We start from the raw sequence: 23,874 nt of genomic DNA on the forward strand, positions 1-23,874 counted from the left end.
TCTGCAAAATGAAAAAAGCGATCTGATTGGTCTCTATGGGCAACTGGGCAACTTTTCCTCTGGACAGGTTTTGATAAATCTCCCCAAATGTGTGCAAGGGCCATAAGTGTATAACCAAATATACTGTTGTGTTTGTATTGATAACCACTGGCATCGCTAGGGGGGCAGAGGGGGGCCATGGCCTCCCCTAGATCAGGCCATGCCCCCCTTGTGCCCTCCCAATTGGAAATAAACTAAGTTATATTCTAATAACTCAGCCGGCATTTTGGCGGCATTTTATTTTGGTGGCTGTTATTTTGATGTGGCTGAGCGGCACCAAGGTCATGTGCACGCAACCCGTGCTTTCTGGCAGTCAGACTCGGCGGACAGAAAGAGAGGAAGAAGAGCAGGAGCGCACATTGCGGACGGCGAAGAGACAGAGTGTAAGCAGTGAGAAGAAGTTAGAACCTGAAGAGCAAGACAAAGCAAGAGCAGTAAGTAAAGTAAGGAGAACTGAGCAAGGAAAGGGGAGTAGAGTGAGAAGAGCCAAGAGCAGTTAGGACAGTTAGGAGCAGTTAGGAAGAGCAAGTAAGGGCATCTGGGGGGGCAGAGCAAATAAGGGGGGCTGACAAAATAACTTAGGTGGGGGGGACTAAACAAATAAGGTGGGAGGTTGAGCAAATAAGGGGGGCCGAGCTAATAAGGGTGGCCAAGCAAGTACGGTAAGGGAAAGCTGAGCAAGTAAGGGGGGGGCTGAGCTAATAAAGGGGTACTAAGCAAATAATTTAAGGGGGAATGAGCAGGTAAAGGGAGATGAGCAAATAAGCGAGGGAGGCTGAGCAAGTAAGGAAAGGGGGAGCTGAGCAAGTAAGGGGGGCTGAGCAAATAAGGGGGAAGCTGTAAGAGGGGGATGAGCAAATAGGGGGGCTGAGCAAGTAAGGGAGGCTGAGCTAATAAGAGGGGGCTGAGCAAATAAGGGGGGAAGGCTGAGCAAATAAGGGGGATGAGCAAGTAAGGTAAGGGGGAGCTGAACAAGTAAGGAGGGCTGAGCTAATAAGGGGGGACTGAGCAAATAAGGGGGGCTGAGCTGTAAGAGGAGGCTTAGATAATAGGAGGCTGAGCAAGTAAGGGGGAGCAGAGAGCAGAGCAGGTAAGGAGGAGCAGAGGAAGTAAGGGGGGACTAAGCAAGTAAGGGGGGTTGAGCAAACGGGAGGCTGAGCAATTAAGGGGGGCTGAGCAAATAGGGGGGCTGATCAAATAAGGGGTTGCTTAGCAAGTAAGGGGGGTTGAGCAAACAAGGGAAGCTGAGCAAGTAAGGAGAAGCAGGGGGCTGAGCAAGTAAGGGGGAGCAGAGCAAGTAGAGGGGAGCAGAGAGCAGAGCAAGTAAGGGGGACCTGAGCAAGAATGGGGGAGCAGAGCAAGCAAAGAAAATCTACCTTTGCAGAGGGAATGAGTGGAGCGAGCAGTGCGGCTACCTTACCTACCTGAGAGTGCAGTTTGCAGAGAGAGTCTGCAAAAATCTGATATATATATTTTTTTTTATGAAACATCTTCTGCACAGTGTGTGTGTGTGTGTGTGTATACATATACATACACATATACACACACACATATTTTAAAATTGCCCCCCCCCCCCACACACTTTTGTCACTGGCCCCCCATGTGGCCCCCTAAATATGAATGCTGGAGACGCCACTGTTGATAACACTGTTCTATTAAGAAGAAAAAAAGCCTGTTCACAGAGTTTACCTTTATAAACCTACAAAGGGTTTTTCAAAGTTATATCCATTACTTAGTTGTATTGCTGAATACATAATAAAGAAAAACTTAGAAGAATTCCTACATCATATGCAAAGGAAGACTCAAGTGCCCTGGTCAATCTTTTTCAATAGATGGGTCTAAGGGAGGCTCCTACCACAGCATATTCTATCTAGGTATCTCTTGCAAGGTCGTGTAAGTCTCCTGTATGTTCATACTATGGCTATTCTACCCTTCTTAATTCCTTATCACGCTCTACAGCTGTTTAATTTGCTTCATTTGTCTGGTCCATGGATAAGACTGGGCTAAGGCTGGGTTCATACCATGTTTTTGCAATACAGTTCCCATATCAGGTTATAAAAAACGGATTCCTCAAAACCTGACTAAACTGTATCAAAACGTGTGTACAAATCTAAATCTGTATACAGTGCAAAACCGTATATATGGTTTCAAAAATGATGTCCGGTTGCATCAGCTTTTTAAGAAAAAAAGTATACGTTTTTAACTTTTCACTAAATTATGAATAAAGTTTCACTTGTTTGATTGAAATTCCAAGAAAAAAACTGTGCAAAGTCAAAAACCGTATGGGAAAAACTGGATTGAACCGTATGCACATTCGGTTCTGTACGGTACCCATTGACACCCATGTTAAAAAGAAGTATACGTTTCAATACAGTTTTGGGTAAGTGGAAAAAAACTGACAAAACCGTACAAGAGGCAAAATGGACACAACCGGATGCATGCATCTTTTGGCATACGGTTTTCAGTGGAGAACCAATGCATACGGTTTTCAATACAGTTCTGTACAGTTTTCAAATTGAAAACGTATAGGGGAACTGTAAGGGGGGGGATGCCTCTTGTTACGCCGAGCGCTCCGGGTCCCTGCTCCTCCCCGGGAGCGCTGCACTGACATTGCCGGCGGGGATGCGATTCGCATCCCAAGTCACTCACCTGTCCCGGTCCCCGGCTGTCATGTCCTGGCGCGCGCGGCTCCGCTCCTTAGGGTGCGCGCGCCAGCTCTCTAAGATTTAAAGGGCCAGTGCACCAGTGATTTGTGCCTGGCCCAATCAGCCTAATTAGCTTACACCTGCTCCCTGTCCATATTACCTCACTTCCCCTGCACTCCCTTGCCGGATCTTGTTGTCTTGTGCCAGTGAAAGCGTTTAGTGTTGTCCAAAGCCTGTGTTCCAGATCTCCTGCTATCCTTATTGACTACGAACCTTGCCGCCTGCCCCGACCTTCTACTACGTCTGACCTTGCCTCTGCCTAGTCCTTCTGTCCCACGCCTTCTCAGCAGTCAGCGAGGTTGAGCCGTTGCCGGTGGATACGACCTGGTTGCTACCGCCGCAGCAAGACCATCCCGCGGGCTCTGGTGAAAACCAGTAGCAACCCTAGAACCGGTCCACCGACACGGTCCACGCCAATCCCTCGCTGACACAGAGGATCCACATCCAGCCTGCCGAATCGTGACACCTCTAAGAAGGTATTGTTGGCATGGATCTTCTAATAACTATATTGGAACTGGCATATAATACTGTTTCTAACACATTTGTGACAGTAAACACAGAGGCCAACATTTTATATGCCTGATGCACCAAACTTTTGGCTTCATAAGTGCCAAAAGTGTGAAAAACAGCAATAGAGACACAATTATTATGCTGTGCGTGCCAAGAACAACAGGAAATTGTGACTTACCAGAAAAAGGGCACTACCTAATATGCCCTGCCCTGCAACAAAATAATGAGGCACAATTTTGGCACATAACCTGAAGTAAGCAACCAAAAGTTAGTGTGAACTAAAATTCAACACGTATACAAGGCAGTTTACAGATGCGCCAGATTTATCAATCTGCAAGAGCCACTGAGAAAAATGTGGCACTTTTAAAGTCTGTCTGTCTACATTTGCACCAAGTCTAACAAAAAGATAGTTTTAATAAATTCCCCCCCATGTGGTCAAGCCCCCTAATGCCTAAAATGTGATGACTGTGAATAAACAAATGTGTGCGGCTGCTGCACTGCTCATTTACCCATTGACTGTGGAACAGAACAGGTCTTATTTCTGCAAACTGAAATTTTAGAACAGTTAGTACCGGTAGCTATTTTCAGAGTTATAGTAGTGTATGTACAGTAGAGCCTGTCTTTGGTCACACAATAATACTGTGCATACGTAAGCACAGAAACTAGTATCCACTCAATTTCCTCTTCTTTCAATCCTCTCTCCAATATTTTCCATGTTTCCAACACCAGTCCCAAGTCCATATTTTTATACAGAAGGGGATATATTGCTATACTATCACAAAAATGCCCATATAATGGCCCAGCTACTATGGGATCTCTCAATATAAACTCCTTTTAAGATTGCCATTAATATTAATTAAACAGACAAACTGAAAATATGAAAATATAGTATAGTAAAGCAATGAAACAGCTATGCATAACATGCTACATGCATATCTAAATTAGTAATATACCCAGGGGCGGACATATCACTTGTTCAGCCGGTTCGGCTGCACAGGGGCCCAGCGTGTTAGGGGGCCCCCCTAGTAGCCCAGGTCACAGCCTGGGCCTCACAGTCTGGGCCCCTGCAGGGCCCCCTGCCAGTACTTCATACTAAATGCTGCAGCAACAGGTCCCGGACCTGCCGCTGACAGCAGTAATTTACCTCGGCCGGGCGAGAGGACAGGCCAGGGGCTGATGGGAACAGACGTGCCCCGCGCAGGCACGCACGTCTGTTCCAAGCCCCTAATGTCACGTGTCATGGCCTCTGACCCCGGCAGAAGCGACAGGAGCAGCAAACCCTCCCGCCTCACACGGCCGCATCGCTGAGCAGATGAGGTGAGGAGAGCGACGGTCGGTTGCAGGGGGGTGGGGGGAGGGGATTGTAATGATGATGAAGAGGACAGGAGGGGTGTTGAAGAGGTTGGTGGTGTAATGATAAGAAAGATTGGGGGTCTGGGAGAGCGTAGTGTTGATAAGTAGGACCAGAGGGGGGGTCAGGGGGGTAATGATTAGGGGGTTTAATGTTGATGAGAAGGACTGGGGTGGGGGGTGTCAGCTGTGTAATACTGATGAGGTGCTTAAGGTATATGGGATGATGAGGAGACTGAGGATGGAGTGCGTGGGGTGAATGGGGTGATGAGGAGACTGAGGATGGAGTGCGTGGGGTGAATGGGGTGATGAGGAGACTGAGGATGGAGTGCGTGGGGCGATGAGGAGACTGAGGATGGGGTGATGAGGAGACTGAGGATGGAGTGCATGGGGTGATGAGGAGACTGAGGATGGAGTGCATGGGGTGATGAGGAGACTGAGGATGGAGTGCATGGGGTGATGAGGAGACTGAGGATGGGGTGCGTGGGGTGAATGGGGTGATGAGGAGACTGAGGATGGAGTGCGTGGGGCGATGAGGAGACTGAGGATGGGGTGATGAGGAGACTGAGGATGGAGTGCATGGGGGGATGAGGAGACTGAGGATGGGGTGCGTGGGGTGATGAGGAGACTGAGGATGGAGTGCGTGGGGTGTATGGGGTGATGAGGAGACTGAGGATGGGGTGTATGCGGTGATGAGGAGACTGAGGATGGAGTGCATGGGGTGATGAGGAGACTGAGGATGGAGTGCGTGGGGTGATGAGGAGACTGAGGATGGAGTGCGTGGGGTGATGAGGAGACTGAGGATGGAGTGCGTGGGGTGATGAGGAGACTGAGGATGGAGTGCGTGGGGTGATGAGGAGACTGAGGATGGAGTGCGTGGGGTGATGAGGAGACTGAGGATGGAGTGCGTGGGGTGATGAGGAGACTGAGGATGGAGTGCATGGGGTGATGAGGAGACTGAGGATGGAGTGCATGGGGTGATGAGGAGACTGAGGATGGGGTGCGTGGGGTGTATGGGGTGATGAGGAGACTGAAGATGGGGTGTGTGGGGTGTATGGGGTGATGAGGAGACTGAGGATGGGTTGTGTGGGGTGTATGGGGTGATGAGACTGAAGATGGGGTGCGTGGGGTGTATGGGGGTGATGAGGAGACTGAGGATGGGGTATATGGGGGTGATGAGGAGACCGAGGATGGGTTGTGTGGGGTGCATGGGGTGATGAGACTGAGGATGGGGTGCGTGGGGTGATGATTAGACTGAGAATGGGTTGTGTTGGGTGTATGGGGGATGAGACTGAGGATGGGGTGCGTGGGGTGTATGGGGTGATGAGGAGACTGAGGATGGAGTGTATGGGGTGATGAGGAGACTGAGGATGGAGTGCATGGGGTGATTCAGTGGTGTATCGTGGTTGGCAGTATTATATTGATAGAGTACAGTGGTGGGCAGTATTATATTCAGGGGTACAGTGGTTGGCAGTATTATATTCAGGGGTACAGTATTTGGCAGTATTATATTCAGGGGTACAGTGGTTGGCAGTATTTAGGGAGTACAGTGGTTGGCAGTATTATATTCAGGAATATAGTGGTTGGCAGTATTCAGGGGGTACAGTGGTTGGCAGTATTATATTCAGAGGTACAGTGGTTGGCAGTATTATATTCAGGGGTACAGTGGTTGGCAGTATTATATTCAGGGGTACAGTGGTTGGCAGTATTATATTCAGGGGTACAGTGGTTGGCAGTATTATATTCAGGGGGTACAGTGGTTGGCAGTATTATATTCAGGGGTACAGTGGTTGGCAGTATTCAGGGGGTACAGTGGTTGGCAGTATTGTATTCAGGGGTACAGTGGTTGGCAGTATTCAGGGGGTACAGTGGTTGGCAGTATTATATTCAGGGGTACAGTGGTTGGCAGTATTATATTCAGGGGGTACAGTGGTTGGCAGTATTCAGGGGGTACAGTGGTTGGCAGTATTATATTCAGGGGTACAGTGGTTGGCAGTATTCAGGGGGTACAGTGGTTGGCAGTATTATATTCAGGGGTACAGTGGTTGGCAGTATTATATTCAGGGGGTACAGTGGTTGGCAGTATTATATTCAGGGGTACAGTGGTTGGCAGTATTATATTCATGGAGTACAGTGGTTGGCAGTATTATATTCAGGGGGTACAGTGGTTGGCAGTATTATATTCGGGGGTACAGTGGTTGGCAGTATTATATTCAGGGGTACAGTGGTTGGCAGTATTCAGGGGGTACAGTGGTTGGCAGTATTATATTCAGGGGGTACAGTGGTTGGCAGTATTCAGGGGGTACAGTGGTTGGCAGTATTATATTCAGGGGGTACAGTGGTTGGCAGTATTCAGGGGGTACAGTGGTTGGCAGTATTATATTCGGGGGTAGAGTGGTTGGCAGTATTATATTCAGGGGTACAGTGGTTGGCAGTATTATATTCATGGAGTACAGTGGTTGGCAGTATTATATTCAGGGGTACAGTGGTTGGCAGTATTATATTCAGGGGTACAGTGGTTGGCAGTATTCAGGGGGTACAGTGGTTGGCAGTATTATATTCAGGGGTACAGTATTTGGCAAGGTTATAATGATTATTGTCATCATACAGAGGATGAGGATCTACTGACAAATTAAGGAACCAATGATGTCCAGGTGTCAGACTCTGCAGAGAAGATGGAAGAAATCCTGGTGTCTGGACCAGATGAAGAAGAAAAGTAAAGACAACAGAGAAGACGTCACTCAGGTCAGTGATATCATTGTGTATTTTCCTAACTGTCCCATCAGAGCTTTAGTCACTGATATCATTGTGTAGTCTCCTGACTGTCCCATCAGCTGTAGTCACTTCAGACATGATGGGAGTTGCAGCTTTCCAACATCTCGGGAGCCACTTGAACCAAGGTGATTGGTGGGGGTCCCATGAGTCAGACCCCCACCATAAAAATGGGCTGTTTATTTTAAAATGCCTGGGCCTATTTTTGGTCCCAGTCTGGCCCTGCCTGTAAGTCACTTCTATCATTAAGGATAAGAAGCCAAGGAACCAGGGGGTGCCAAGGGGTGTCGTGCTAAGTCCAGGGGTGCGAATGTAAAGGGGAGCACTGCCCTCTGCCTCCCAGCTAGATACGGGTCAGGCTGACCTGGGGGAGTACTCACTGGGCCGCACACTGAGAGGGACAGGGGCCACCCGGAGCCCACCTCAGGAGTCGTTCCATCCACCTGTGGTGGACAAGGCAAGTGGCGACACTACACGCGCGGGGTAAGTGGAGGCCCCCCCGGTGGGGTCTAGGTACATGAGGGGGCACAGTGCTGGGGGGGGGGGCCCAGGCACATTCTTTGCACAGGGGCCCTCTGCTGTCTGTGTCCGCCCCTGAATATACCATATGCACATCTAATGTTGAGCCAGGGGAAGACAAAAACAAACCATGAAGTAGAAGCTGATTTTCCAGACACTTAACCTGGCATTTAGAATAAAGGACTGGATCATCAACCTTTCTGCAGAAGTTAGTAGCTCCATCTTGAAAGTTTTACTTTTAAGAATGGCATTAAGGCCATATTTTAACTCTTTTTCAAAAAGATTTTCTACCATACTTCATAATAACCTGCCCTCCTGCTAAGACCCCAACTAGGCACTATACAGGGTCTTTTAGTCTACTTTTACCTCTTTAGAGCCTGTCATTTAACTCCCATTATTTCAGTGGGATGTTCAGTGTGAAACCACATGGAAGGAGTAATGAAACTTGATGAGCTAAAACTGCATGAATTCGTACACACATATACGGATTTATATGATTCTCATTGATTACAATACTATAAAAAGCCATATATGGTAAATACATGCTTTTAAAACAATAGACAAAACCATGGTAGGACCTGTATTTTTAGTTCGTCAATAAAAACCGTACAAAACCGCATTCACTTTTGGTGCGGTTTCTTAATGGAAATGGAAATAGAGTTCAATATGGTTTTACAAAGTAAAGCAGTATACAGTCACCATATACTGTACATAAACCATGGTGTGAGTGACCCTCAGTGATCTTTTTAATTCCTCACAATTTTTTTTTTGTCCCGAATTCCTGTAAGTGCATGATGTGAAGTAGTGCTTTAATCTCCTGTGAGTATGCTTTGCCAAACCAGATAATCATTCAATCCTTCACATCTGATCTGTAAATTCTCTACTGCAGATACTCATTCCTGGAAATAAGGGAATACATTCCTAGGTGTGATGTCAGCCTTTTTGCCTACACTATAAATAATTATACATAGATACTGTTACGCCGAGCGCTCCGGGTTCCCGCTCCTCCCCGGAGCGCTCGCTTCACCTCCTCCGCTGCAGCGCTCCGGTCACGTCCTCTGACCCGGGGCGCTGCGATCCTGCTGCTAGCCGGGATGCGATTCGCGATGCGGGTAGCGCCCGCTCGCGATGCGCACCCCGGCTCTCCTACCTGACTCGCTCCCCGTCTGTTCTGTCCCGGCGCGCGCGGCCCCGCTCCCTAGGGCGCGCGCGCGCCGGGTCTCTGCGATTTAAAGGGCCACTGCGCCGCTGATTGGCGCAGTGGTTCCAATTAGAGTTATCACCTGTGCACTCCCTATATTACCTCACTTCCCTTGCACTCCCTTGCCGGATCTTGTTGCCTTAGTGCCAGTGAAAGCGTTCCTTGTGTGTCCCTTGCCAGTGTTTCCAGACCTTCTGCCGTTGCCCTTGACTACGATCCTTGCTGCCTGCCCCGACCTTCTGCTACGTCCGACCTTGCTTCTGCCTACTCCCTTGTACCGCGCCTATCTTCAGCAGCCAGAGAGGTGAGCCGTTGCTAGTGGATACGACCTGGTCACTACCGCCGCAGCAAGACCATCCCGCTTTGCGGCGGGCTCTGGTGAAAACCAGTAGTGGCTTAGAACCGGTCCACTAGCACGGTCCACGCCAATCCCTCTCTGGCACAGAGGGTCCACTACCTGCCAGCCGGCATCGTGACAGTAGATCCGGCCATGGATCCCGCTGAAGTTCCTCTGCCAGTTGTCGCTGACCTCACCACGGTGGTCGCCCAGCAGTCACAACAGATTGCGCATCAAGGCCAACAGCTGTCTCAACTGACCGTTTTGCTACAACAGTTGCTACCACAGCTTCAGCAGTCATCTCCTCCGCCAGCTCCTGCACCTCCTCCGCAGCGAGTGGCCGCTCCTGGGATACGCTTATCCTTGCCGGATAAGTTTGATGGGGACTCTAAGTTTTGCCGTGGCTTCCTTTCCCAATGTTCCCTGCATCTGGAGATGATGTCGGACCTGTTTCCCACTGAAAGGTCTAAGGTGGCTTTCGTAGTCAGTCTTCTGTCCGGAAAAGCCCTGTCATGGGCCACACCGCTCTGGGACCGCAATGACCCCGTCACTGCCTCTGTACACTCCTTCTTCTCGGAAATCCGAAGTGTCTTTGAGGAACCTGCCCGAGCCTCTTCTGCTGAGACTGCCCTGTTGAACCTGGTCCAGGGTAATTCTTCCGTTGGCGAGTATGCCGTACAATTCCGTACACTTGCTTCAGAATTGTCCTGGAATAATGAGGCCCTCTGCGCGACCTTCAAAAAAGGCCTATCCAGCAACATTAAAGATGTTCTGGCCGCACGAGAAATTCCTGCTAATCTACATGAACTTATTCACCTAGCCACTCGCATTGACATGCGTTTTTCTGAAAGGCGTCAGGAACTCCGCCAAGATATGGACTCTGTTCGCACGAGGCGTTTCGTCTCCTCGGCTCCTCTCTCCTCTGGTCCCCTGCAATCTGTTCCTGTGCCTCCCGCCGTGGAGGCTATGCAGGTCGACCGGTCTCGCCTGACACCTCAAGAGAGGACACGACGCCGTATGGAGAACCTCTGCCTGTACTGTGCTAGTACCGAACACTTCCTGAGGGATTGTCCTATCCGTCCTCCCCGCCTGGAAAGACGTACGCTGACTCCGCACAAAGGTGAGACAGTCCTTGATGTCTACTCTGCTTCTCCACGTCTTACTGTGCCTGTGCGGATGTCTGCTTCTGCCTTCTCCTTCTCTACAGTGGCCTTCTTGGACTCTGGTTCTGCAGGAAATTTTATTTTGGCCTCTCTCGTCAACAAGTTCAACATCCCAGTGACCAGTCTCGCCAGACCCCTCTACATCAATTGTGTAAATAATGAAAGATTGGACTGTACCATACGTTTCCGCACGGAGCCCCTTCTTATGAGCATCGGATCTCATCATGAGAGGATTGAACTTTTGGTCCTCCCCAATTGCACCTCGGAGATTCTCCTTGGACTTCCCTGGCTTCAACTTCATTCCCCAACCCTGGATTGGTCCACTGGGGAGATCAAGAGTTGGGGGTCCTCTTGTTCCAAGAACTGTCTAAAACCGGTTCCCAGTAACCCTTGCCGTAACTCCGTGGTTCCTCCAGTAACCGGTCTCCCTAAGGCCTATATGGACTTCGCGGATGTTTTCTGCAAAAAACAAGCTGAGACTCTACCTCCTCACAGGCCTTATGATTGCCCTATCGACCTCCTCCCGGGTACTACTCCACCCCGGGGCAGAATTTATCCTCTCTCTGCCCCAGAGACTCTTGCCATGTCCGAATACGTCCAGGAGAATCTAAAAAGGGGCTTTATCCGTAAATCCTCCTCTCCTGCCGGAGCCGGATTTTTCTTTGTCTCCAAAAAAGATGGCTCCCTACGTCCTTGCATTGACTACCGCGGTCTTAATAAAATCACGGTTAAGAACCGCTACCCCTTACCCCTCATCTCTGAACTCTTTGATCGCCTCCAAGGTGCCCACATCTTCACTAAATTGGACTTAAGAGGCGCCTATAACCTCATCCGCATCAGAGAGGGGGACGAGTGGAAAACGGCATTTAACACCAGAGATGGACACTTTGAGTATCTGGTCATGCCCTTTGGACTGTGCAATGCCCCTGCCGTCTTCCAAGACTTTGTCAATGAAATTTTTCGTGATTTATTATACTCCTGTGTTGTGGTATATCTGGACGATATCCTAATTTTTTCTGCCAATCTAGAGGAACACCGCCGGCATGTCCGTATGGTTCTTCAGAGACTTCGTGACAACCAACTCTATGCCAAAATTGAGAAATGTCTGTTTGAATGCCAATCTCTTCCTTTTCTAGGATATTTGGTCTCTGGCCAGGGACTACAGATGGATCCAGACAAACTCTCTGCCGTCTTAAATTGGCCACGCCCCTCCGGACTCCGTGCTATCCAACGCTTTTTGGGGTTCGCCAATTATTACAGGCAATTTATTCCACATTTTTCTACCATTGTGGCTCCTATCGTGGCTTTAACCAAGAAAAATGCTGATCCCAAGTCCTGGCCTCCTCAAGCAGAAGACTCCTTTAAACAACTCAAGTCTGCCTTTTCTTCGGCTCCCGTGCTCTCCAGACCTGACCCTTCCAAACCCTTCCTATTGGAGGTTGATGCCTCCTCAGTAGGAGCTGGAGCTGTTCTTCTACAAAAAAATCCTTCCGGGCATGCTGTCACTTGTGGTTTTTTCTCTAGGACCTTCTCTCCAGCGGAGAGGAACTACTCCATCGGGGATCGAGAGCTTCTAGCCATTAAATTAGCACTTGAGGAATGGAGGCATCTGCTGGAGGGATCAAGATTTCCTGTTATTATCTACACCGACCACAAGAACCTCTCCTACCTCCAGTCTGCCCAACGGCTGAATCCTCGCCAGGCCCGGTGGTCTCTGTTCTTTGCCCGATTTAATTTTGAGATTCACTTTCGTCCTGCCGATAAGAACATTAGAGCCGATGCTCTCTCTCGTTCCTCGGATGCCTCAGAAGTTGATCTCCCTCCGCAACACATCATTCCACCTGACTGCCTGATCTCCACTTCTCCTGCCTCCATCAGACAGACCCCTCCAGGAAAGACCTTTGTTTCTCCACGCCAACGCCTCGGAATCCTCAAATGGGGTCACTCCTCCCATCTCGCAGGTCATGCGGGCATCAAGAAATCTGTGCAACTCATCTCCCGCTTCTATTGGTGGCCGACTCTGGAGACGGATGTTGGGGACTTTGTGCGAGCCTGCACTATCTGTGCCCGGGATAAGACTCCTCGCCAGAAGCCCGCTGGTTTTCTTCATCCTCTGCCTGTCCCCGAACAGCCTTGGTCTCTGATTGGTATGGATTTTATTACTGATTTACCCCCTTCCCGTGGCAACACCGTTATTTGGGTGGTCGTTGATCGATTCTCCAAAATGGCACATTTCATTCCTCTTCCTGGTCTTCCTTCTGCGCCTCAGTTGGCTAAACAATTTTTTGTACACATTTTTCGTCTTCACGGGTTGCCTACGCAGATTGTCTCGGATAGAGGGGTCCAATTCGTGTCTAAATTCTGGAGAGCTCTCTGTAAACAACTCAAGATTAAATTAAATTTTTCCTCTGCATATCATCCCCAGTCCAATGGACAAGTAGAAAGAATTAACCAGATCCTGGGTGATTATTTGCGACATTTTGTTTCCTCCCGCCAGGATGACTGGGCAGATCTCCTTCCATGGGCCGAATTCTCGTATAACTTCAGGGTCTCTGAATCTTCCTCCAAATCCCCATTTTTCGTGGTGTACGGCCGTCACCCTCTTCCCCCCCTCCCTACCCCCTTGCCCTCTGGTCTGCCCGCTGTGGATGAAATTTCTCGTGACCTTTCCATTATATGGAGAGAGACCCAAAATTCTCTCTTACAGGCTTCTTCACGCATGAAGAGGTTCGCGGATAAGAAAAGAAGAGCTCCCCCCGTTTTTTCCCCTGGAGACAAGGTATGGCTCTCCGCTAAATATGTCCGCTTCCGTGTCCCTAGCTACAAGTTGGGACCACGCTATCTTGGTCCTTTCAAAATTCTGTGTCAAATTAATCCTGTCTCTTATAAACTTCTTCTTCCTCCTTCTCTTCGTATCCCTAATGCCTTTCACGTCTCTCTTCTCAAACCACTCATCCTCAACCGTTTTTCTCCCAAATCTGTTCCTCCCACTCCTGTTTCCGGCTCCTCGGACGTCTTCTCGGTCAAGGAGATTTTGGCTGCCAAAAAGGTCAGAGGAAAAAATTTTTTTTTAGTAGACTGGGAGGGTTGTGGTCCTGAAGAGAGATCCTGGGAACCTGAGGACAACATCCTTGACAAAAGTCTGCTCCTCAGGTTCTCAGGCTCCAAGAAGAGGGGGAGACCCAAGGGGGGGGGGTACTGTTACGCCGAGCGCTCCGGGTTCCCGCTCCTCCCCGGAGCGCTCGCTTCACCTCCTCCGCTGCAGCGCTCCGGTCACGTCCTCTGACCCGGGGCGCTGCGATCCTGCTGCTAGCCGGGATGCGATTCGCGATGCGGGTAGCGCCCGCTCGCGATGCGCACCCCGGCTCTCCTACCTGACTCGCTCCCCGTCTGTTCTGTCCCGGCGCGCGCGGCCCCGCTCCCTAGGGCGCGCGCGCGCCGGGTCTCTGCGATTTAAAGGGCCACTGCGCCGCTGATTGGCGCAGTGGTTCCAATTAGAGTTATCACCTGTGCACTCCCTATATTACCTCACTTCCCTTGCACTCCCTTGCCGGATCTTGTTGCCTTAGTGCCAGTGAAAGCGTTCCTTGTGTGTCCCTTGCCAGTGTTTCCAGACCTTCTGCCGTTGCCCTTGACTACGATCCTTGCTGCCTGCCCCGACCTTCTGCTACGTCCGACCTTGCTTCTGCCTACTCCCTTGTACCGCGCCTATCTTCAGCAGCCAGAGAGGTGAGCCGTTGCTAGTGGATACGACCTGGTCACTACCGCCGCAGCAAGACCATCCCGCTTTGCGGCGGGCTCTGGTGAAAACCAGTAGTGGCTTAGAACCGGTCCACTAGCACGGTCCACGCCAATCCCTCTCTGGCACAGAGGGTCCACTACCTGCCAGCCGGCATCGTGACAGATACGCAGATATGAAATAAGATTTAATATAGACATTAGATATTAGATGGAGGTGACATATTTGGTACTGAAATACAATGATTAAGTAAGCGATTAAAAGCGTACCTGTCAGATCCCACAAAAAAAATAAAAGATAATATGTTAGTACCTAATCTGTGCATCGCATTTTTATGCCTCTATCACCTATATTTACCATAACAATCCCTCTTTTCAATAGCTCACAGTGTTAAAAATCCTCTCAGGGGAAGGGGGTGTGTCCTTCCCTTGTGGTGGAAGGTGATTGGTGTGTTTGCTCCTGCAGCCTTGTCCATGAGTCATCTCTTGTCTATGACTCATGGACAAGCCTGATGCTGCTGGACTGGTTAGTGTCCCAGTTGGTATGAGGACCCCTATTGGTGGGATTGTCAGGAGCTGTTTTCTTTATTGAATAGTCAAAAAAAATTAAACAGCCATATTACAATGGTATAATTTTAAACAACCATATTACTTAAAATGTTCATCAATAACATCATATAAAAAGTTTTTGGACCTGTCAGTGCTCATTTAAGTCTTGTTTTGACTTCCAAGGACAGATGAGTAGGAAATATGACAACCCAGATATAAATGGTCTATGAAACTCAGTGTTTTACAAGCTGCAGCCCTGCAGAGCACTTCACAGTGACAGGGACATAAGAGTTAGAATTTTCCTGCGTATAACCAGCCGAACAAACCAAGTAATGCAAAAGGAGAAAAGCATTTGGTCACCTGAGACTAACAGCTAAAAATCGATTGTGAGGCTGAGACCGCAAAGTGACATAACAGGATCTTCACCATAACTGATAAGAATGCTTCTGTATGGAGCAATGAAATGTTTCACGTGTTTCATATACCCGAGTATAAGCCGAGTTTTTCAGCACGATTTTTCGTGCTGAAAACGCCCCCCTCGGCTTACACTCGAGTGAACTCCGCCTGTCAATCCCTTCATCAGTGGTCTTCAACCTGTGGACCTCCCGATGTTGCAAAACTACAACTCCCAGTAAGGCCGGACAGCTGATGGCTGTCCGGGCTTGCTGGGAGTTGTAGTTTTGCAACATCTGGAGGTCCGCAGGTTGAAGACCACTGGGCATGCTGGGTGTTGTAGATTTGAAACCTCTGGAGGTCCGCAGGTTGAAGACCACTGCGGCCTTCGTCATCATCCAGCCCCCCCCCCCCTTTTGTTTTTGTACTCACCTCCCCTCGGCGGGACGTTAGGGTGAGCTGGTCCGGGCCATCTATGCTGCAGGGACCGTCCAGTGGGGATGGTTAGTCATTGCGGGCTGTCCAATTTGACAGGGGGGGGGCTCTTCTCCGCGCTTCGGCCCCGGCCCCCGGAGTAGTGGCGTTGCCTTGACGACGACGCACAGGGACGTTCATGCGCAACGTCCCTGTGCGTCGTCATCAAGGCAACGTCACTACTCCGGGGCTGTGGGGAGATGAGCACAAAACAAAAGGGGGGGGCTGGATGATGACGAAGGCTGAAGTGGTATTCAACCTGTGAACCTCCAGAGGTTTCAAAACTACAACACCCAGCATGCCCGGACAACCGATGGCTGTCCGGGCATGCTGGTAGTTGTAATTTTGAAACCTCTGGAGGTCAGCAGGTTGAAGACCACTGATGAAGGGATTGACAGGCGGTGATGATGAAGGAGGGGAGGGGGGATGATGACGAAGGCCACAGTGTTCTTCAACCTGCGGACCTCCAGAGGTTTTAAAACTACAACTCCCAGCATGCCTGGACAGCCAATGGCTGTCCGGGCATGCTGGGAGTTGTAGTTTTGCAACATCTGGAGGTCCACAGGTTGAAGACCACTGATGAAGGGATTGACAGGGGGTGATGATGAAGGCGGTGATGATGACGGGGTCTGGATGATGACGAAGGCCGGAGTGGTCTTCAACCTGCGGACCTCCAGATGTTTCAAAACTACAACTCCCAGCATGCCTGGACAGCCAATGGCTGTCCGGGCATGCTGGGAGTTGTAGTTTTGCAACATCTGGAGGTCCGCAGGTTGAAGACCACTGATGAAGGGATTGACAGGGGGTGATGATGAAGGGGGGGATGATGACGGGGTCTGGATGATTACATGGGGGGATGATGTATTTCCCACCCTAGGCTTATAGTCGAGTCAAGAACTTTCCCTTGGTTTTTGGGGTAAAATTAGGGGCCTCGGCTTATATTCGGGTCGGCTTATACTCGAGTATATACGGTACTTTTAAACTACTTTAAAATAGGAATTAACTATCTGGTCTTAACAATCTTCTAATCTTCTAAAGAAGAAACACAAATGCACCTTTGATGCACGACAATTGTATGGATCTCTAGAGCAGCAGCATCAGTTTAAAGGGAATTTATCATCATACATTGTTTCATTAGGTTTTTATGTTAATCATACAGTATTTTGTTTAATATTTTTGGTGATTTTTTTTTCAGTTCTTCCATGTTATTATCTATATTTTGTAATAATCCTGAAATCTTGTGTGGTGTGCCACAGGGGTGCAATGTGAGGTGTATGGGGCAGATGTTGTAGCCCTGGGGCAGTTGGTATTCACCCCTAAATGTTCGTGATGCCAGGGCTTGGTTTGCCTAAGTAACCACCTGAAGGTAGCTCTGCTAGTCCTAGTTAGGCAGGGCAAATAAGAGTCCAAGGCCAGGTCAGGGTTAACGGTAGCTTTACTGAGGTAGACAGATGGTAACAGTCTTTACAGCTAGGCAAGGATCCCAGAGAGGTGGCCAGTAACATGGAGGGGACCTTGCAGCTTGCTGTGACTTGCAGTGACTTTAACAGACTTTAGCACAGCCACGCTGACTATAATAGAGTTCACTTGACTGAAGATAGTGACAGCAGACATAGATGACTTGACTTACTGACATGTGGCTGTAGGTTAGGCTTGAGGCCTCCAGGTGTGCTGGACACTAGCACTGAGACGTCTGGACTGGACTTGACCTCAGCAGAAGTGAATCACAAGAGAGAGATTGTAGTAGCCCCCCCCCCTCTTATAAAGGGGGGCTGAGCAAGGAGCCCATAGGTCAAGCTGCAGGTCACTTGGTTATCTGGGGCTCTCTGGGTAACAAACATGTGAATTGAACATGTGACCACATTATCGGGTGACTTGCTCAAAGGTCCTCAAAGGTCCTTTATACATAACATATTTATAACACTATGGGGGAGACCCTGCAGGAGAGCCCCTTGGACACAGAGGGACTCAACCTGACAGGGCCTAAGTACTGGGCCTAAGTACTGCCTAAGGACTATATCCTGTACTGGGACATCACACTTGAAGTTTCCCTTCTGGCCACTAGGTCTAAAACTAAGTTGAGACTTCCTCTTCTGTACAGATAATTTCCTAGTAATGCCTTTCTTCTCAGCACAGATAGAAGTACAATGAAAGGTTACACCAGTAGAGAGATAACACTGGATGCACCACCATTTACAGAAGAGATCAGCATCTCGTAGGATGACCTCTCATCTGAATGTGAAAGTTCTTTCTTATTAATGGTTGTCTATGTCCATAGGTCCTGCCATAAAGCCTATCACTAAATGCTGTTAAGAACAGATCAGGCAAGATGGCAGCCCCAAAAATTATGCACACAAGTTGAAATAAATCAGAAAATAGGAACATATTAGAAACAACATGTTTCAATATGTATCTCTAAACATGAAATATCTGTGTGACACATTCCCTTTACCATAGAGATAAAGCTGAAAACACTGGGATTTCCAGCTCACAGACTCCCACTAATACTATCTTGTGACTCATTGACATATTAGAAGATTGTTAAGAATTTAGGTTCATTTTCCATTTCTACTACCAGTGTAACAACATACATTTCTTTATAAAGGACACCTGCAGCGATAAAACACTTATCCTCTATCAACAGGATAGGTGTTAAGTGTTTGATCATGGGGGGTCTGACCGCTGGGACCCCCCGCGATCTCCCAAACAGGGCCACGCTGTGCGCTGGCTAATGCGCGTAGCATCAACCTCACCCCCATGCCCCCTGCCCATACAGCTTTATGGGAGAGGCGGGAATGCACAAATGCTGCATCCCTGCCTCTCCCATAGAACTACATCGAGGAGGAATGTCAGATGAGGCGTCATGCTGCGGCCGGCACGCCTCCTGCAAGGGAGAGCCACGGCAGAGCTGTGGTCCCGTGTGGGAGATCACGGGAAGTCCCAGCGTTCGGACCCCCTGTGATCAAACACTTATCCCGTATCCTGTGGATATGGGATAATTGTTACATCACTGCAGATGTCCTTTAAAGGAAATCTGTCATCACTTTAATGCTGCCTAAACCACAAGTCATTGGGGAAGGTCTCCGGGAGCTTTTCTCCACCTAACCAGCTTTGATTGAAAAATGTCTGCTTATACCAAAGCAATGAGAGGTCTATGATTTAACTGGTTAACGACCAAGGACGTGTATACACGTCCTTGTGCCGTTAACGGGTTATAGCGCGGGCTCCCGACACGTCAATGCGGCCAGCTATTAACCCTTTAGATCGCCGCTGTCAAAGCTGACAGCGGCGTCTAAAGGTACATTTAACTGCTCCCTAGTGGTCCAGTGGGATGGATCGTCCCCCCTCCCCCCACCCCCGCAGCGTGATTGCAGGGGGCTATCCACTTCGGAGGTAGCCGGAGGGCTTACCTCTATTCCTGTGTTGGCTTCTGTGCTGTGAATGATAAAGCTTGGCAGGACCAGGCTTTATCATTCGAGCGCAGAACACATAGATCAATGTGGGTCTATGGAACCACCTTAATCTGTATCAGGAACCAAATGATTCCTCCTAAAAGTCCCCTAAAAGTGTAAAAAAAAAAAAGTTTTAAAAAGTTTAGAAATGCACATATTAACCCCTTCCTTATTAAAAGTTTAAATCACCCCCCTTTTTGCAAATAAAAATAAAAATTAACGCATGCATAAATTTCCGAACTATAAAAACATAAGGTTAATTAAACTGCACAGTCAATGGCGTACACGTAAAAAAATATTTCAAAGTCTAAAATTGCTTAATTTTGGTCACCTTGTATACCTTAAAAAAATGTATAAAAAGTGATTAAAAAGTCAGATCAAAACAATCATGGTACCGATAAAGACTTCAGTTCACGGCACAAAAAATTAGCCCCATACCACCCCGTATACGAAAAAATTAAAAAGTTAGAGGGGTCAGAACAGGCCAATTTTAAACTTTAAACATACAAATTTTGGTGCATTTAGTTATAATTTATAAGTAGTAAAATAAAGAATACCTATATAAATTGGGCATCATTGTAACCATATGGACCTAAATAATATATGGTGTCATTTTTACCGAAAATTGCACTGCCAAGAATCGGAAGCCCCCAAACTTTACAAGTTTTTTTATTCCAATTTTGCCCCACAAATATTTTTTTTTCTGGGTTCGCTGTGGTAAAATGATTGATGTTATTACAAAGTATAATTGGTGACGCAAAAAATAAACTCTCATATGAGTCTGTAGGTGCAAAATTGAAAGTGTTATGATTTTTAGAAGGTGATGAGTAAAAAATGAAAGTGCAAAAATGGAAAATCCTGTGATCCTTAAAGGGGTACTCCGCCCCTAGACATCTTATCCCCTATCCAAAGGATAGGGGATAAGATGTCAGATCGCTGCGGTCCCGCTGCTGGGGACCCCGGGGATTGCCGCTGCAGCACCGCGCTCTCATTACAGCACAGAGCGAGTTCGCTCTGCACGTAATGACGGGCAGTACAGGGGCCGGAGCATCGTTACGTCACGGCTCCACCCCTCGTGACGTCATGGCCTGCCACTTTCAATACAAGTCTATGGGAGGGGGCGTGGTGGTCCTCACGCCCCCTCCCATAGACTTGCATTAAGGGGACGGGCCATGATGTCACGAGGGGCGGAGCCATGACATCACGCTGCTTCGTCCCCCGTATCACCCATCATTACGCACAGAGCGAACTCGCTCTGTGCTGTAATGATAGCGCGGTGCCGCAGTGGGGATCCCAGGGCTCCCAGCAGCGGGACCACGGCGATCTGACATCTTATCCCCTATCCTTGGATAGGGGTAAGATGTCTAGGGGCGGAGTACCCCTTTAAGGGGTTAAGGCCTTCGAGGCAGACAAAAGCAACTGGGGTCTCTTCGATGCCTCGTGGTTTTAGATAGCATAAGAGTAATGATAGGTTCTCTTTCAAATACAACATGCAACAGTATTTGTCTCAGTTTTGATATATTTGACCCACAAAATATGTCATGTCCACTGTGAGAAGCACTAAATAGTGCCCATTAAAGCTAATATTCAGTCTATGTAATTCATGGATAAGCTGAGTCCTCCAGAGAGTGGAGTTCACTTTTCCATACTAGTAAGGGAAGCCAGAAAAGGATAAATATGGATAGAAAAGGGAATATATATGTTGTTCACACTTACTGCCCAGTTCCTTAATGGGTGACTCTAATGTGGACCTATAATTTAGGCTAATAAGAACCTCTATTTATGTCTGTAATATAGACACAAGTTCTGCCTCAATCACAGGTCTGATGACCCCAATTGATGCAAGCTAGTTTGGTCATCAGATTTGGGCATTCGGGCTGGTACTTGCAGCCATAAAACCCAGCCTTATTGTGCAGAACCCACAACAGATTGTACGGATACAACAACTATTTTATGGTCGTCCAGGGTAAAAACCTCTAAATATTGCTTATTTATTCCTAGATTAAAGGAAACCAATCGATTTACATTATGTCATCTTACCTCCTCATAGCCTGTATGTTTTTGTTTCAAACCTATAAAAAGAAACCAAATGTTGATTTAAAATATGTAAATTTCTCATAGAATAGAAGAAAGCAGTATTTATTATAACATCTAGTGTTACTTTCTGATGTTTTCACAACACATTTTGCATTCAGAATTCTTTTTACATAACTGTTTTATTCTTGTGGTTGTCATAGGAATAGAACTGAAAATAGCCGAGCCTGAGGAAGAGACAGAAGGCTTATTCATCTTGTCAGGAGTGCTGCTCATCGTGTAGCTCAGTTTATACAAAGAATATATCCACAATCTGTATTAGAGGTGTACAAAAAGAATCTCAACTGCCTGCCCAGAATACAACAATTAGCTAACACATTTGTTTTCTTGCTAGACTGTTCAGACTGAAGCAGTGCCAAAAACCCTCTTGTAGATTGCTTTCTGTCTTTAGAAAAGAGCATCTCTATTCCTATACTGGCTTGTTAAAGATGAGGTCACACATAACCCTGGTGTTTCTACATATACATTACATTAGGTTTCAAGAGAATTGTCTCTTTTCTTCAGTGGCTTAAAAGTTTATGCCACTGAAGAAAAGAGAAGGTTCTCTTGAAACACGTCTGGTGCACTGTTTAGGTATCCAAACGATCCACCTTGCATATTGCTATCCTAATCTTAAAGGGGTATTCCAGGCCAAAACTTTTTTTTTATATATCAACTGGCTCCGGGAAAGTTAAAGGGTAGCTCCCACCATCCTATTTTTTTCTTTTCTGTCCCTGCCTATTGCCAATCTATCCCTAACCCCCTCCCTGCTTTTCATTTTAATTTTTACTTTATTAAAAAAGCCTTTTGTCTGCCTGGCAGTGTGCTCACTACCAGCTAGACTTCCCCAGCAGGCACCACGTCACTGATGCCTGCTGGGGGGGACTTCCGCCCTTAGTTCATCTACATAGGGTGCCTCCAGCTGTTTCACCACTACAACTCCCAGCTTGCCCTGACATCTATTGGCTGTAAGGGCATGCTGGGAGTTGTTGTATTGAAACAGCTGGAGGCACCCTGTGTAGATAAACTATTAGTTAGTTACATGCGGCGCCTTTGTCTCCCTCCCCCCGGCGCCATACCCCGTTCCCTCCATCACAACCCCCCCCCCCCCCCCCCCGCATACCCCGTTCCCTCCATCACAAACCCCCCTCCCACATATCCCGTTCCCTCATTACACTTACTGCAGAGTCTGGCAGCGGGCATGCAGGGACAGCGGCGGCGACAAGGCGGCGACGAGGCGGCGACGAGGCGGCGGCGATGTGCGGGAGGAGTGGCCAGGGAGCCAATGCGCTCACTCCCTGCCTGTCTGATTGACAGGCAGGGAGCGAGTACAGCCTAACTGAAAAAGGATTTTTCTCGGTTATTGGACATAAATTTTAGTCGCAACGTCTGTGCGACTATTTGTGCGACCAAATTTTACGCCACACAACCGACACTTTAGAAACCACTCGGAGTGTTTTTTTTTCACTCTGAAATGGGCGTGTTTTATGCAAAAAATTGGCCTGTTCCCTACAAGAAACAAAAAATACTCCAAAATCACTCTAGAAAAAGTGCGAGTTTGTCTCACACAATAACCGACAGCCAAGAGGCCGAGTGAAATTCCAAAAATGGAGCGATTTCTAACAAGGGACTGTTTGCCATTGTGTTTTGTGTGAAAGTAACTTGTTTTATAACCTGAAAACATTTTGTACAGTTCAACACTTTTATGAATAAAATATTGAATGCTTTTGTGATAGTTAATGTTAAATTTTTTTTCTTTTTAACACATTTGAAATATTAGGTTTAAATCAATTTAACCCCCAAGCTGATAAACAAGGATAATTGTTGTAATGTTTGAAAAATGATAACACATGAATACTTTTGATTCATGAAAACATTTTTAAACAAACAAGTCTAAACCATTTTGATTCACATAACTAATTTCTTTAGCTCAGAGTTTGCGCGACACAAAAAAACGCGCGACAGAAAAAAAAAACGAAATGTGCGACAGAATTGTAAATAGGTCTGAAAAAAAGACGAGTGATATTGAAATCACTCCAGAATAAACACTCCACTCTTAGTAAATGAGGGCCATTGTTTTAGTGGGTCCCAAAAGCATAGCCTACTACTAAAGACCAAACATTGTCACAAGTAGGTTATGTTAGTCTAATAATGTCTAAGACCCATGGGTGCCCATGGGAATACCTTTTTTTAAGGTATGTTCACACGTACGCAGATTTGATGCACAGGATTTTCTGCTGCAGATTTCAATGTAAACTAAATAACTGAGCACAGCTTCTAATCTGCAGTTACAAATCCTGCGCATCAAATCTGCATAGGATCCTGTATGCGTGAACGTATCCTTAAAAGGATTCCAACTCACACAAGCGATGTAGCAGCAACATGGGATGTGAATAGGGGTGTAATGACCTGTCTGGCAGATAATTGTCCTGTATAATAGGTCCAGCAATTTGTATAACTTTTTATTGCATAATAATAAAGGTTTATTTCCATAACAAAAAACAATATCTTATTATGACATATAAATAAGATAATTGAGATTTCTAGCCCATCTCCTGCTGGGTAGCTTTCGTCTTCGTGCCCATGTTCTGCAGCTAAG

General features: G+C 47.6%; 1 protein-coding gene across 1 annotated transcript in view; it reads right to left on the minus strand.

Annotated features, from left to right (window-relative positions):
• The window catches only part of CDK15 (cyclin dependent kinase 15), a 305,671-nt gene that overhangs the window by 268,881 nt on the left and 12,916 nt on the right, over nucleotides 1-23,874 (minus strand). The window contains exon 2 of the mRNA XM_056536951.1: nucleotides 21,243-21,274. Within this exon, the coding sequence (XP_056392926.1) occupies nucleotides 21,243-21,274 (32 nt within the window). The remainder of the gene's footprint in view (nucleotides 1-21,242; nucleotides 21,275-23,874) is intronic.

Source organism: Hyla sarda, chromosome 8, assembly GCF_029499605.1.
Source record: "Hyla sarda isolate aHylSar1 chromosome 8, aHylSar1.hap1, whole genome shotgun sequence".
NCBI classification, from domain to species: domain Eukaryota; kingdom Metazoa; phylum Chordata; class Amphibia; order Anura; family Hylidae; genus Hyla; species Hyla sarda.